Source organism: Daldinia vernicosa (genome assembly GCF_022497035.1).
Source record: "Daldinia vernicosa strain CBS 139.73 unplaced genomic scaffold F5Y00scaffold_29, whole genome shotgun sequence".
NCBI lineage: Eukaryota > Fungi > Ascomycota > Sordariomycetes > Xylariales > Hypoxylaceae > Daldinia > Daldinia vernicosa.
In genome coordinates this window covers 225,242-237,995 of record NW_025953945.1, presented here as the reverse complement: position 1 = coordinate 237,995, position 12,754 = coordinate 225,242, and the positions used below count along the sequence as shown (strand labels likewise).

Here is a 12,754-nt window from a genome sequence, read left to right as displayed (position 1 = left end):
GCCTTGACATTGGCAACCAGATAGTCTTCATATGTATATGCCCTCGATTACGAGTGAGATACAGACACATTGATCATCCACGTCTAATTGGCTAAGTCTCGCAGTCGATTTATAATACATACTAATCGGCTTATTGTATATTTTCTTCCTAGGAGGTAGGTATCTTGCAATCTCCTTTTTCACTCAACCTTCTCTCTTCTTAATAGCATCTTACTTAAAATGGAATACAGCCAGGCCTTAGTTTACTTCGAAATTACGCCTAAGTTGATAACTACCTATATTTATTCATTTCGGTAAGTATTCGCTTTCTTGCCTGCTTGGCGATTGTAAGCATGTAGTACGGTTACCTTAACTAAGTCTCATATCCTAGTGTGTACTCCTCGTAGCAATTAAACTAATTTACAATGTCTTATTTCATCCCGTTCTATCTCGTCGCCTCTGATATCCTATTGGCCATTTTCTCACTTATCGGAATAAGCCAATATCTGCTTAAAGCCGCCCACGACAAATTCGGGGAGATTGTTCGCATCGCTCCCGGGACGCTCTCGTATATCAAGCCACAGGCCTGGACCGATATATACTGATACAATAAAAATGGCGAGGGCCAAGCAGACCTCCCTAAGGATCCTCGGTTCTACAATGGAATGATGCTCAGCAAGGAGACCATTACACCTGTTAGTGATGAGGATGCAATCCCTGTTCGCTGAACAGCGCTTTCGCGTTTTCGTGTATCGCTCGCTTCTCGAACAAGAGCCTATGATGCAGAAGCATGTCAGCCGACTCATTACGACATGTTGCTAGCTGGCTGCATAGTTTAGTCCTCATATGATACTCATCTAGTATCTAGGACTATGAAAAGATACCCCGAGAACCTTGGCTTTGCTGCACCGTTGAATATTGCTAACGAGGTTGGTTATAAATTGCGAGTGATCCTTGTTACTAGCGGTCTAAAATATGTTGGCTGGCAGACAAGTTTCTGGGCGTATTACATTTTTGCATCCAAGACTGTGATGCATGATATGGCAGCACAATGATGAAGATGGCTTGCCAATAAAAAGTTGTACAGGTACATAGTAATTATAACCTTAGTGTGTGGACCTTCGGATCCGATGCTTCGGAATGCGGGGGTGGGGAAGCGGAGAAAGCTAATAAATAGCCCTCATTAGCTGACGTGATTAGCATTGTGGCTAATGTTGTGGCTAGGTGTGGCTTTGTAAAGGATGAACATCCAGGTCAATTCGACGACATGGCAGCATGGCCAGGTAAACTTCAAAACCTAATACATTTGACCTAACTTATAAGCAGTCAAGTTCGTACGGTTTTAATTTTGCCTGACTCAACTTTTCGAAATCGCTGATCATGGGGAACATCTTTAGCCAAATCTTCTTCATTCCGGCCCCGGTTCTCACGGAGAAGAATTGTCCTGATCAAACCGGACGAGTAAGTATCTAGATTCTAAGTACCTGTATAGTTCTCTCTTACATACCTACCTATATACCTCTTTTCATATCGCTGACGCATACCTTCATCTGATGTAGGTCTTCATTGTGACAGGTGGCTACGTCGGTGTGGGTTACGAACTGTGTAAGATCCTCTACGCCCACAACGCAACTGTCTGGGTTGCGGGCCGCTCCGCATCAAAGGCCGAGAAGGCCATTTCGAGTATCAAAGATGCTTCGCCCTCCAGCAACGGTCGCGTAGAGTTTCTTTATCTTGACCTGTCTGATCTCAAAACCATCAAACCCGCTGTCGAATCCTTCACTGCTCAACAACAGCGCCTTGATGTTCTTGTGAATAATGCCGGTGTACGTCTCTCTTCCGATCTTCTCTTCTCTAACTAGTTTGCTTTATACCTATGTAACTACGCCTACTTCATCCATGTACCTAACATGTCTCCGCTTGTAGGTCATGTTCCCTCCGAAGGGGAGCGTCGACGCGCAAGGGCACGATATGCAGGTAGGCACCAACTGCTTGGGCCCATACCTACTCTATCAGCTTCTCCTCCCTCTCCTTACTAAAACCGCCTCCACTTCTCCGACGGCTTCCGTGCGCGTCACGTGGGCCGGCTCCATCGCCGTGCACCTTGCCGCACCGCAGCCACAAGGGATGATCATCAATGATGATGGTTCTCCCACAGACCAAGGCGTGAAACCCAATTACGGCCAGACCAAAGTTGGTAACGTCTTTTTCGCCCGGGAATTCGCCAAGGCGACACCTCAGACCGGTGTTGTACACGCGGCTTTTAACCCGGGCAACTTACGCACGGAGCTGCAGCGGCATTGGACAGGCCCGGACAGTTGGATCGTTGTGAGTAGTGCTGCGTTTTGTGGCTATTCTTGGGGTATATATTGACAATTATTGCTATTGCAGGACAAGCTCATGCTATATCCGGCCGTCTATGGGGCGTACACAGAACTCTGGACAGCACTTACTCCTGAGTTGACACCTGATAAGAGCGGCGCCTATGTTTATCCTTGGGGAAGATTTGGTAGTCTTCCGGCAGGCGTCGAAACTTCGATAAAAGGAGAATCTGAAGGCGGAACAGGAGTCGCAGCTAAATTCGTGGAATGGTGCCGTAAGCAGACTGAGGCTTTTGCGTAAACTTGACGGGATGAGTAGGGATTTGTTGGCGATGGTCCGCTATCTTAGGTACTTAGGTCAGTGAGAGAAATATCGTTGTTTAGGTAGCTAGCTTTGGAATAGTTTTCCCATATTTTCCGTGATAATCTTACGTACATTTCTCTTAAAAGGATATTTGCACTGTTATGTTGAGCCATTACACTATCTACTAAGGCTGCCGTCGAGCTTAGATTGGATTCGGGAAGCATGTTTAGCTCAGCGAGGATTCCAGGGGAGAGGACGATTCTATCACCCATCAACATTTGAATGACATCATTCATATCTTCAGACTTTATCTCAGAGACGTGATTAGTAGAGGATCTCGCAGGTGTCGGCTGTACTGTTGTTACACCTATTTATATTCCCGTATCACCTGTTAAACAAACCGCTATACCACTAAAAGGTTATTTGGTAATAGATTTTATTCTATTATGCTTTATATGTTCTATCGGACAGATAATCATATCTGACATCACCTCTTCATAGCTATATTTGTGCCATATCCATAGAGCCCACCATGTTCGCAAGCCGAAAGTGTGCCAACCCTCGGTAGGCAAATCCGAGGATGAATTATTATGGTGGCGTTTGGGGGCTTTCGGAAAATGAACTAATTCGATACCTACTATCGGTTAGCCTGATCAACAAAAAGAAATTGGTGATACAATAGCGAAGTGGTTTCACTTTTTAAATGACACTCCTTGCTGCCCTCTTCTCCAGAACCATCTCTCATCCTTTTCTAATCGTGTTACCATGGTTCAAAGTCAACAGCCAACGATATGGGGGTTGGGAATTACGTTCCCTATTGTTTCTATCATTTCTGTTATTCTTAGGTTTCAAGCTCGCCGAATCAAAGGCCAAAAGTTGGAGTCTGATGATTGGACTATCCTTGTAGCTCTGGTGGGATTCTCTACCACATAAAGCCCCCGGTGTTACCATTTCTAATATGTGGGTTTCTAGATATTTAGCATTGGTGTCACAATAGACATTCTCATCAGTAGGGTGAAATGCCATCTTTCTAATCCATCAATAGTCTAATACATTAGGTACAACTTATCAGTGACTCAGCAAGGTGGTCTGGGGGCCCATCAACAGTATGACGATGACGGATACCCGCTAGATCCCGAATCCATAGTAATCTTCAACAAGGTAGGTTACTAGGTTTAATATTATATCAGCCTATATATTGTTACGCAATAACTAATTATGTGTATGTAGACGACATATGCACTCGAGATATTAACATGGCCGGCAGTAGGACTAACTAAAATCAGTGTCCTCCTGATGTATAAACGTATCTTCACAACTTCAAGATTTAGGACAATGACTTGGGTTCTCGTTGGTCTTATAATCACTTGGACGATAACATTCACCTTTGCCCTTATGTGTACGTCTTTTCCCCTTGACGAAGTACCCATCTCCTTAGGAACTTGTTAGTCACTTAACAAGTATCCTAGTTTCATGTACACCAATTGCTTCCCAATGGAATTTCGAGCTCGAGTCCACTTGTATCAACCAGGTGGCACTCTCTATTACTGCCTTAGCTACAGATGTTGCTACAGATTGTAAGCCACGTTCATGGCGCCATGCTACTTATCTACCTACCTATTAGACAGAAACTCATTTATGTATTAGTTACGATCCTTCTTCTGCCAATTTACAAAACTTGGCTGTTACAGATGCCATTTGCGCGAAAGACTTTGGTCATATGCATATTCCTTCTTGGTGGTTTAGTTAGTATTGTTGGCATTATTCGGATTCGCATTTTAACCCAAATCTACTCTGTCCTTGAAGACAATATCAAGACAGATGCTACTTGTACGTTGTTTCAAGTCCAATGCTCCACGGATATAGGAGTATAGGAGTATAAAATGCTAAAAATGCTATAGGGATGTACGCGCAACTTTTCTACTGGACCATCATCGAGACTCATGTGGGTGTGTTAAGCGCATGTCTCCCAATCCTTCGTCCCATCCAGGATCAAGTTGCTCTGAGGTTCTCCTTCTCTAAGCTGCGCGGGTTAGCTACACGCCTTCTCTTATCATCAAACAGCAAGGCAAGCGAGGCTCGTAATAGATCCATGGAAGAAGGCCTAACCTTGAACAACATAGAAACTTCGGATACCTCCAAACAACCAAGAGCCCCGCATCATTTTTAGAAGCTTGTCCTGTAAACTTAGAGTCGAGTCTAACTTCATAGTTGAAGGGTCTAGCTAGGGATTTTTATACCACTTGTACTGGAGTATCATCGAGATTAGTTGATAATACCATCTAAAATACCTACGACATAAAATACCTAGTTACCTTACCTAGGGGAAGAGACTCGTCGCCTTTTGAACCTATCAAACATCCTAAAGCGTAACCCTCGATAGAAAATGATTTAAGAAAACCTACTTACTACATAGTCTATTAACTCATTAATACACCAATAACAACCCCTGTCGTTAAAATCTATGAGTGGTTATATTGTGGCTTAGCTGGCAAAGCTGAGGTTTGCAAGGCTTAGTAGTTACATTGAACCGTACATAATTGACTGACCTTTACCTAATAGTATACGGTAGGCATGTTAAATTTATAGCCTATCATTATCCAAATACGTACTAGGCATTATTTCAGAACGTATCATTCATAGACCCCTAAAACATGTTCTCTAAGTATCCCTAATACTACGATCAGAAGCGAAGCGACTTGCCTACATTCCCTACCCGATAGACTCATCATATAAGAAACGATACTCTTCACTATATGAATAACTACTTGGTAAATTCTGACAGAAATCACGTATGTGAAAGAGATCGACTAAATAATTCCCGTCTGATGCTTGCGCCTCAGCGCCTCTATTTTGATGACAATGTATGACCGTGATTGGGCCCATGAGACAGGGGTGGCCTCCTGAATAGGATGTTAGGCGCCTATGCGTTTTATATAGTTGGACTCAATATCCCCAGAAACATAGTACCCCAAATATTATCCCCAATACCTACTTAGGCTACTTAGGCTACTTGGGTGCCTTGTAGGGCTGAGGGGTGCTTTGGCGCTTATACAACACAATGTCGGATACCTCGTCGCGCACGAGCATTGAATCAACAACAGAAGATCTAGGATCGACACCGACACATAATGAAGAGACAGCGAACCAAGCTAGGCCTCTCCTCTCCCAAGAGAAGGATGCGGGACCACGATACGCTAAAACAGATATGCTGTCCAAGTACATACCGGAGCTGAACCCGTCAGACCCACGGGCCATCACCCTTAGGGTCAAGATGGCTAAGAAAACGGCAATGCTGAAGATTCAGTTGATAATCGCATCATTGGTAGTTGCAGTGAGTACTGCTATGACAGTTTGGTCAGTAGTCACGTATAATCCGAATTATCGTGGCGTGGGCACGTATTTTTCCGGCAACTGCTCCAGAGCGAGCATGCTGAACAGTGTTATTCATGCAGCAATGAATATCCTTTCCAGTCTACTCCTTAGCTCCGGAAACTATTGCATGCAGTTGCTTGTCTCGCCTAGTCGATATGAGATAGACAAGGCACATTCGAGGGGAATATCGCTAAGAATCGGCGTTCCTAACGTTACAAACCTGCGGCACATTTCTCGTGGTAGAGTGGTTGGATGGTTGTCTCTTGGCGTCACAGCAGCTCTTTTACATTTCGTGTAGGTCCCCCCATTTACGCGGCTAGACCGATTATAAGTTGTTGATGGACATTGATAGTTGGAACTCGGTCATATTCACGTCATTGCCTATAGTGTCAATCCCACGCGCCTTAGCCACAGCTGATTTCCAAGCGGCACCAGATAACTGGACCACCAGCGACCCCTTACCACAACGTTGGTGGTGGAATTTTCCATCCGGTGACAGATGGGGTACCGTCAAATACGATCTAGCGCCAGTTTATACCATGAAAACGAATGCAGCGAATTTAACGCGGTTAGACCCTAAAGAATGTGTCAACGAATACTTGAATCCGTTGAAGTCCACAAGAGCTGTCTTGGTCGTTGCTCAGAATATTACAGCCGAACAAAACAATGGTTCATCCTTACTCGATGGTTGGATGAGTGGATGGGACTACTGGGACGCTGGTAACTACTGGTTATGCTCGGCATATGACTCGGGAGCGTATACAAAAGCATGCAACTTAGAATGGGCTAATACGCTGGATGATGGTTGGGTAGTGGGGAAGTCTGCTGGATTTCCAAACATCCTCGTTGATCATTGTTTGGTTGGCGACGAGGGTAACAATGAGGAAAGATGCGGGCTTCATTACAGCTTGCATATTATGGTTATCGTTTGCATCTGCTCTTCTCTGCAGTGCTTGCTCGTCCTTTGGACAAACCTATCCTTTCGCAAATATAACGCATCCGGGGAAAATGGAAGACGTCGACGTGTTATGATTACCATCGGCGACGCGATCGCTGATTTTCTACATGAGCCCAGTACCGAAACTAACGAAGAATGCGAAGGCCAAAAGGGTCTGAACACCGCGAAAGGAGACTTCTACCAACTTCGCCTAACGCAATGGAACGAATATCAAAGTTACTGGTTCACAGCTGTCAGTATTCGGACTTGGACAGTAGCACTTATTCTGTTAGTGTTTCTATATTACATTCTGGTACACCCTTGAAGTCTAAACTAATGAGAATTGCTATTTAGCTTCAGTATTGGCCTAGCAGTGCCTTCCGGGCTCATTGGAGAGTATATTGACAGACTCAAAAGTGAGGGCATGAGTCTATCATTTTTTGACATATGGGGGTTGGGATTCGAGGTCAATCCATCGATGATAGGCCACTCTTTTTGGAAATCCCAAGGCGAGGGGGGTGTAGACCTGATTGGAAACGTCCTCGTTGCCAACTTGCCCCAGGTGATAGTGAGCTTCATATACCTCTTCTACAATTCCATCTTGACAAGGCAGTTGGTGGCGGACGAATGGACTCGCTTTACCCGGCCCGAGGGGAAGAAACCCCTCCGCGTGACCTCGCCTGTAGGCATGCAGAGGTCTTCATACTTCCTTTCTTTGCCTCTGAAATACTCCATCTTGCTTATGATGGGTTCCATTCTATTACATTGGTTCATATCGCAGGGAATATTCGTTGTGCAGACCAGCTACTTCGGTCCGGGAGCTAATGGCGAGCGACATTCGGAGTTCGATGTCTCTGCTAGAGGATATTCCGCTTTAGGGGTCCTCTTGGCTATCACCTTAGGAGCAATCTTAGTGCTGGTTCTCATGGTTAATAGCTTTGCCAGGAAATTTCGGGATATTCCAGCTGGCTTCCAGCTAATAGGGATGAGCAGTTCCGGTATTAGTCTAATGTGCCAGCGGCCAGAAGGGGATTCGGATGCTCATCTATTTCCTGTCAGGATAGGTGTCGTGTCTGAGGGTGAGAGTAAGAACGGTGAGGAAGAAATAACAAAAGTCAAAGAGGGCCGGATAGTTTTTTCAACTGCTATCGACCTTGAACAACCAAAGGCTGGATCGTGGTACTTACTACCCACTCTAACAACATCAGGAAAACGGGCAAGTCGCATATTTTTCAAGTGGTAGAAGAAGGTATATCGAGATGACCATGGTCCTTAGGTATTTTTGTAAATGAACTAAAAGTATGATGATTTTTTATTTCACTTCTAAGTTGCAAATGAGCTAGTCGTGGTCATCGGAAAGAAAAATATATAAATAAATAAAGCTGAGGCCCAGGATTCGACCTTCGCATCGATTGATCAGAACAAGTTGGCCTGCTTGCCGCCGCTCATGGAGGCCGAACCCACTATACCCTGACAGCTCAGCTTATTGCTCTTGTTAGATTGATGCTCTTGACTAGTGCTATACATAGAATAAATGTCAGGATATTATAATTGAACTATTAACTTCTAGACTTTTATCCTGTTTCGATGGTGCCGTGCGCCTTTTATATAACCAATACTGGTAGGTCGACCTACCCCTGAATCTACCCCTGAATCTACCCCTTGCCCACTTATTCCCTGACAGCCCTGTATTTGGCGTATTCAGGGATACCTATTGATTAACAGAGTTTAGAGGAAAGAAGTACTAGTTAATATCAAATAGTTATAAATAGCATTATGATCTTTCTAATCCCCTATCATTTTCATTGGAGTCTGGGGTTAATCTCTCAGGGCCAATGTGAATTACCCCCACTTGACGAACTACGCAGTATGCCGGGATGACAGCAATACCCCATAGGGCAAAGGTAACACCCAAAGCTGATATTAGCTGTGAAGTAGTTAGCTTATGAGTATAGAGACAGGCCGATTATGTATTTACTTACTGGTGCTGTAGTCGAGCTAATACCGCTCGAGATACACTGTCCAGCTGACTCCGCAGCTCTCGCAAGCGACATATACCTCACGATCTCTTTGGGCTCCCTGGCTAGGAAACCGATAAGCCAGAAGCCAAAGTTATACGTAAGTGAGAAGTTGATCTGCAAGAAAATGTATAATGCCCAGCCTCTCCCAAACCCACCATCGTCCCAGTCCAGGGCTGGTTTATGGTGCGTGTATTCGTTTTGTATGATGGCCCCCCAAATCCAGCAGCCACCAATGAGAGTCATCATAGTTATATACCCGTATCTAGCTCGTTTATTCAAGCTTACTCTCGTCCAATCCAAGAAAGCGCCGAACGCGAGGGTCGTGACAACCTGGGCAATCGCGGAGACAAGAGAAGCCAAAGCGCGCGAACGGACTGAGAAATATAGGGATAAGTAGGAACTGATATACGGGAGCTCCCATGTGACGTATAAGAAGTAAGGTATGCTATTAAACCCACGGTCAGTATGAAATTAGGTGCCTATTAGATTTAGTAATCGCCAACACGTACACCAAGAGAAAGTCTTTTCGCAACAGAACACGCGTCAGGGCCTTTAGCTCTTCAAGGTCTGGTATCCTATCTGATAGCTGGACTCGCGATCCATTTCTGCGGACGACCTTTTCGGGCGGGGTTAATAATAAGGAACATACTGGCCCCAAGCATTCTAAAACATAGGTTAGACATTTCGGTAACTGTCAGAAGCACAGTTAGAACTAACGTAGAGCAACAAAGACGATATAGGTTCTCCAGTCGAGTTTACCCGTCGTTCTTCCTCGGTAGTTGAAGGCAAGGTTAATAATACCACCGAGTATAGAGCCGCTGTTGCGATAACTGAGCCAATATGCCAGGTACCTGCCACGCTTTTCTGGCTCGGGATAACTCAGTATAATAGTGCCTTCTGTTGCCCAGAAAATTCCTGCTGAGAGGCCGCAGACTGCCGAGCCTAGGTATATGAACCATTCCGTACCGTAGCGGTTGTTCGTGTATAGAGCTGCCGAGTAGATCACATAACCAACTGTGCCGACCACTAAAGAGTTTCGCAAGCCGAACCTGTTGACCATCATACTCCCAGTCAGGCACGTCAGTGTCATTACGGCGAATAGAATAGCATTGCCCGCCCTATATATTCCATTAGTTATGTCCGACGCCCACCTTTACCTTAGGTAGACTCTTACATGACGAGATACGGCGTCTGCTGCCCCCCAGCACCAACCGAGTTCATCGCATTCCATAATCCCGGCGCCGCAAATGCCGAAATACCAACAACTGTGGCGTTGAAAAAGACCCCATGGTACCAAGAGTATTTCGGTGGGCTTATATCAACTTCCTCACTGGGCGGTGATCCTTTGGTAGGATTACGCGTTGCTATATCGTCGTCTGAAGACATATTTATGCGATAGGGTATTTATATAGAAATGTCGCCAGATTTTAGGTATGAGTCTGACTCTCTTCGAAGATAGGTCGCTACCTATAGCTTCTTATAGATACCTCAAGGTTGGTCCCTCTCGGTCCAGGAATTACCTACTACATATAAATGTCTAATAGTACGGTGATATCAGCCCCTCGATTAGAACTTTAGCAATTGCGTGCTCCGAATCGGCTTTGTATTACTTTAATCTCTTAAGCTGCATCGTGCCCTGAACCTGGTCCCTGGGACGAGACATACGCATGTGGCAGTTCCCGAATATCTAATTGACCAATCATGAATAGCATGGCTACCTACCTGGCCTAATAGTCATCTCCCGAGAAGAAAAGCAAGTCTATCCTCAGTTCGTGCACATAAGAGTTATGGAATACCTAATGCTGCTAGATAGCTTGGCACGCTATATATTCGAGGGGTACGACATAACTTGAAGATGAATAACCAATAAGTAGGTTTATTTGAGGATATTTGCGGGGATATATAAGTTGCGACATTTCAAATGTCACTGACGTCTTTTGAGCCCGGTACGATTCGTGGAGGAAACAAAGCTTCAGATCTCACGATAATTGTTGGTAAATTTATTAATACATGATTTTACGCCATGTTAAAAATGAACCCAGCTTTCTGCAATATAAGTGTGTTCGTCCAAGATGCCCAACTATGATCGTTTTGAAGCTTTTACCTTTCCTGGCCAGCAAGAGACAGCCAGCGTTGGGTTGAACACCGACACAGTATTCCCATTGGCACTGAAACCAACCAACGAGTGGAATCCTACATTAGAAGAGTCTATATTAACTATAAAGAAACTGTCGGAATCTGGCGATTTATTCGATAAGTTGAGGGAGCATGGCGGCGCGGTTCTCATTCGTGGGCTACCTATTAAGACGCCACAAGAATATAGTGACGTAGCTCATGCATTCGGGTTTCCTCCTCACGAGGAAGTTGGCCGACCGCCACTGCGGACGGTCCTGGCTAAGAATATCAAAACAGCGAATGAAGGGTAAAGTATGACAACCTTTGTTCTAGTGATATTGCTAACCTCACTGAGGCCGCCGGAACTTCCTATTTGGCCTCATAATGAGTACGGCTGGTCGACGATAAACCCCTCGTGGCTAACATTTGCTTGTCTACAAGCACCTGAGTCAGGTATTTAATTAGAATATTTAACATCTTATCTAATTCCGTTGTGATCTAACTTGCTTTTCAGGGGGTGAGACACCAATTATCTCTAGTCTTGGCCTAGCAGCCGCATTGAAGAGGCGAGCGCCTAAATTTATCGAGAAGTTGCTTCAAAAAGGGGTCAAGTATGTGTATAGATACGGGCTAGATGATGTGAAATCGAATACGGGGGCGAGTGTCCTCGGCGCATACGGCCAACAGGTGAATCCAGGTGACGATAAGAAGGTTATTAAGCAGAAAATTGAAAAGGAAGTCCGACGGCATAGTAACCACTTCCAATGGCATGATGATGGGTCGCTGAGCGTGACACATATCGTTCCAAGTAAGGCTCCCGCTTCATATGTCTACAACTCTGAAGCTGATGATGAGCTTAGTTATTAGGAAGCACGAGGATACCGGTCTATCTACATGGTTTGGTAATCTTACGAGTGCATGGGGCCGAAGCAAGTACCATGGAGCGACAGAACCTCCCTACCGAGGCGACGACGACTCATACCACCCACCTCCTGAATATGGGGATGGTACGCCGATAGAGAAAGAGTACCTCGACTTAGCACTCTCTCTGGCAGAATCTCTCCAAGTATTGATTGAATGGCAAGTTGGAGATATTGTCCTACTTGACGTATGTATGCCCTTTCTTCTAGAATACCTGTCACAACCAAATTCTCGATCATTTTCCTGATGTGCCAATAGAACTACGCAGTAATGCATTCGCGTTCTCCGTGGACGGGCAAGAGGATAGTACTAGCAGGCTTATGGGATGATAATCGAGTGCGAATCAGTGACTATCCGCGGAGCTGAGTTCCCGGTTCGGAATCAACTACAATGCTGAAAGTACCTAAGGTATGTAGGTATTCAGTGTTAGGGATAATTTGCACCGTGTCACCGAGTATGTTATAGTAAGCCTACCAGCGTTAATCCTAGTGAGACCTATATATCACCGCTACCAGCTATTAAATGCATGCCTCATAAACTACCTCGTATAAATAACGCGACCATTAGTGAGGTTCGGGAATCCTCCCCCCTTCTTTGACGACGTGTTTTTCGTATCAGCCATCAACCCCGCTTGGCTCGTGCAATCCTAGAACTCGGGGCTGATAGGACGCGTAACAGATCGATGGCAACTATTTCCAAGTAACGGATTACCTACCTGATATGCGAGAAGGAACCAGCCCAGTATTTTTACAAACGGAGCATCAGGAAAAGGAGTTCTAAT

At 45.0% G+C, this 12,754-nt stretch overlaps 5 protein-coding genes across 5 annotated transcripts; 4 read left to right on the top strand and 1 right to left on the bottom strand.

Moving 5' to 3' along the window:
- Positions 1-404: 404 nt before the first annotated feature.
- On the top strand, positions 405-707 carry F5Y00DRAFT_262955 (uncharacterized protein; the record flags this gene model as incomplete). Its single annotated transcript, XM_048011462.1, has 2 exons — positions 405-521; positions 603-707. The coding sequence occupies 2 exons, from the start codon at positions 405-407 to the stop codon at positions 705-707; spliced, it is 222 nt and encodes a 73-aa protein (XP_047863984.1).
- A 529-nt stretch (positions 708-1,236) lies between these two features.
- On the top strand, positions 1,237-2,623 carry F5Y00DRAFT_97240 (NAD(P)-binding protein). The gene is made up of 4 exons (XM_048014394.1): positions 1,237-1,440; positions 1,539-1,805; positions 1,906-2,307; positions 2,371-2,623. The coding sequence occupies exons 1-4, from the start codon at positions 1,360-1,362 to the stop codon at positions 2,599-2,601; spliced, it is 981 nt and encodes a 326-aa protein (XP_047863983.1). The 5' UTR covers positions 1,237-1,359; the 3' UTR covers positions 2,602-2,623.
- A 3,255-nt stretch (positions 2,624-5,878) lies between these two features.
- On the top strand, positions 5,879-8,159 carry F5Y00DRAFT_253606 (uncharacterized protein; the record flags this gene model as incomplete). The annotated part of the gene is made up of 3 exons (XM_048010071.1): positions 5,879-6,273; positions 6,332-7,204; positions 7,271-8,159. The coding sequence occupies 3 exons, from the start codon at positions 5,879-5,881 to the stop codon at positions 8,157-8,159; spliced, it is 2,157 nt and encodes a 718-aa protein (XP_047863982.1).
- A 422-nt stretch (positions 8,160-8,581) lies between these two features.
- Positions 8,582-10,411, bottom strand: F5Y00DRAFT_270483 (MFS general substrate transporter). Its single transcript, XM_048012623.1, has 5 exons — positions 10,112-10,411; positions 9,655-10,055; positions 9,447-9,600; positions 8,899-9,382; positions 8,582-8,843 (listed from the first exon to the last, which is right to left on the bottom strand). Exons 1-5 carry the CDS (start codon positions 10,321-10,323, stop codon positions 8,691-8,693), a joined length of 1,404 nt encoding a protein of 467 aa, XP_047863981.1. The 5' UTR covers positions 10,324-10,411; the 3' UTR covers positions 8,582-8,690.
- A 451-nt stretch (positions 10,412-10,862) lies between these two features.
- On the top strand, positions 10,863-12,339 carry F5Y00DRAFT_270479 (Clavaminate synthase-like protein; the record flags this gene model as incomplete). The annotated part of the gene is made up of 5 exons (XM_048012622.1): positions 10,863-11,359; positions 11,408-11,505; positions 11,567-11,860; positions 11,913-12,160; positions 12,232-12,339. The coding sequence occupies exons 1-5, from the start codon at positions 11,010-11,012 to the stop codon at positions 12,337-12,339; spliced, it is 1,098 nt and encodes a 365-aa protein (XP_047863980.1). The 5' UTR covers positions 10,863-11,009.
- Positions 12,340-12,754: the final 415 nt, after the last annotated feature.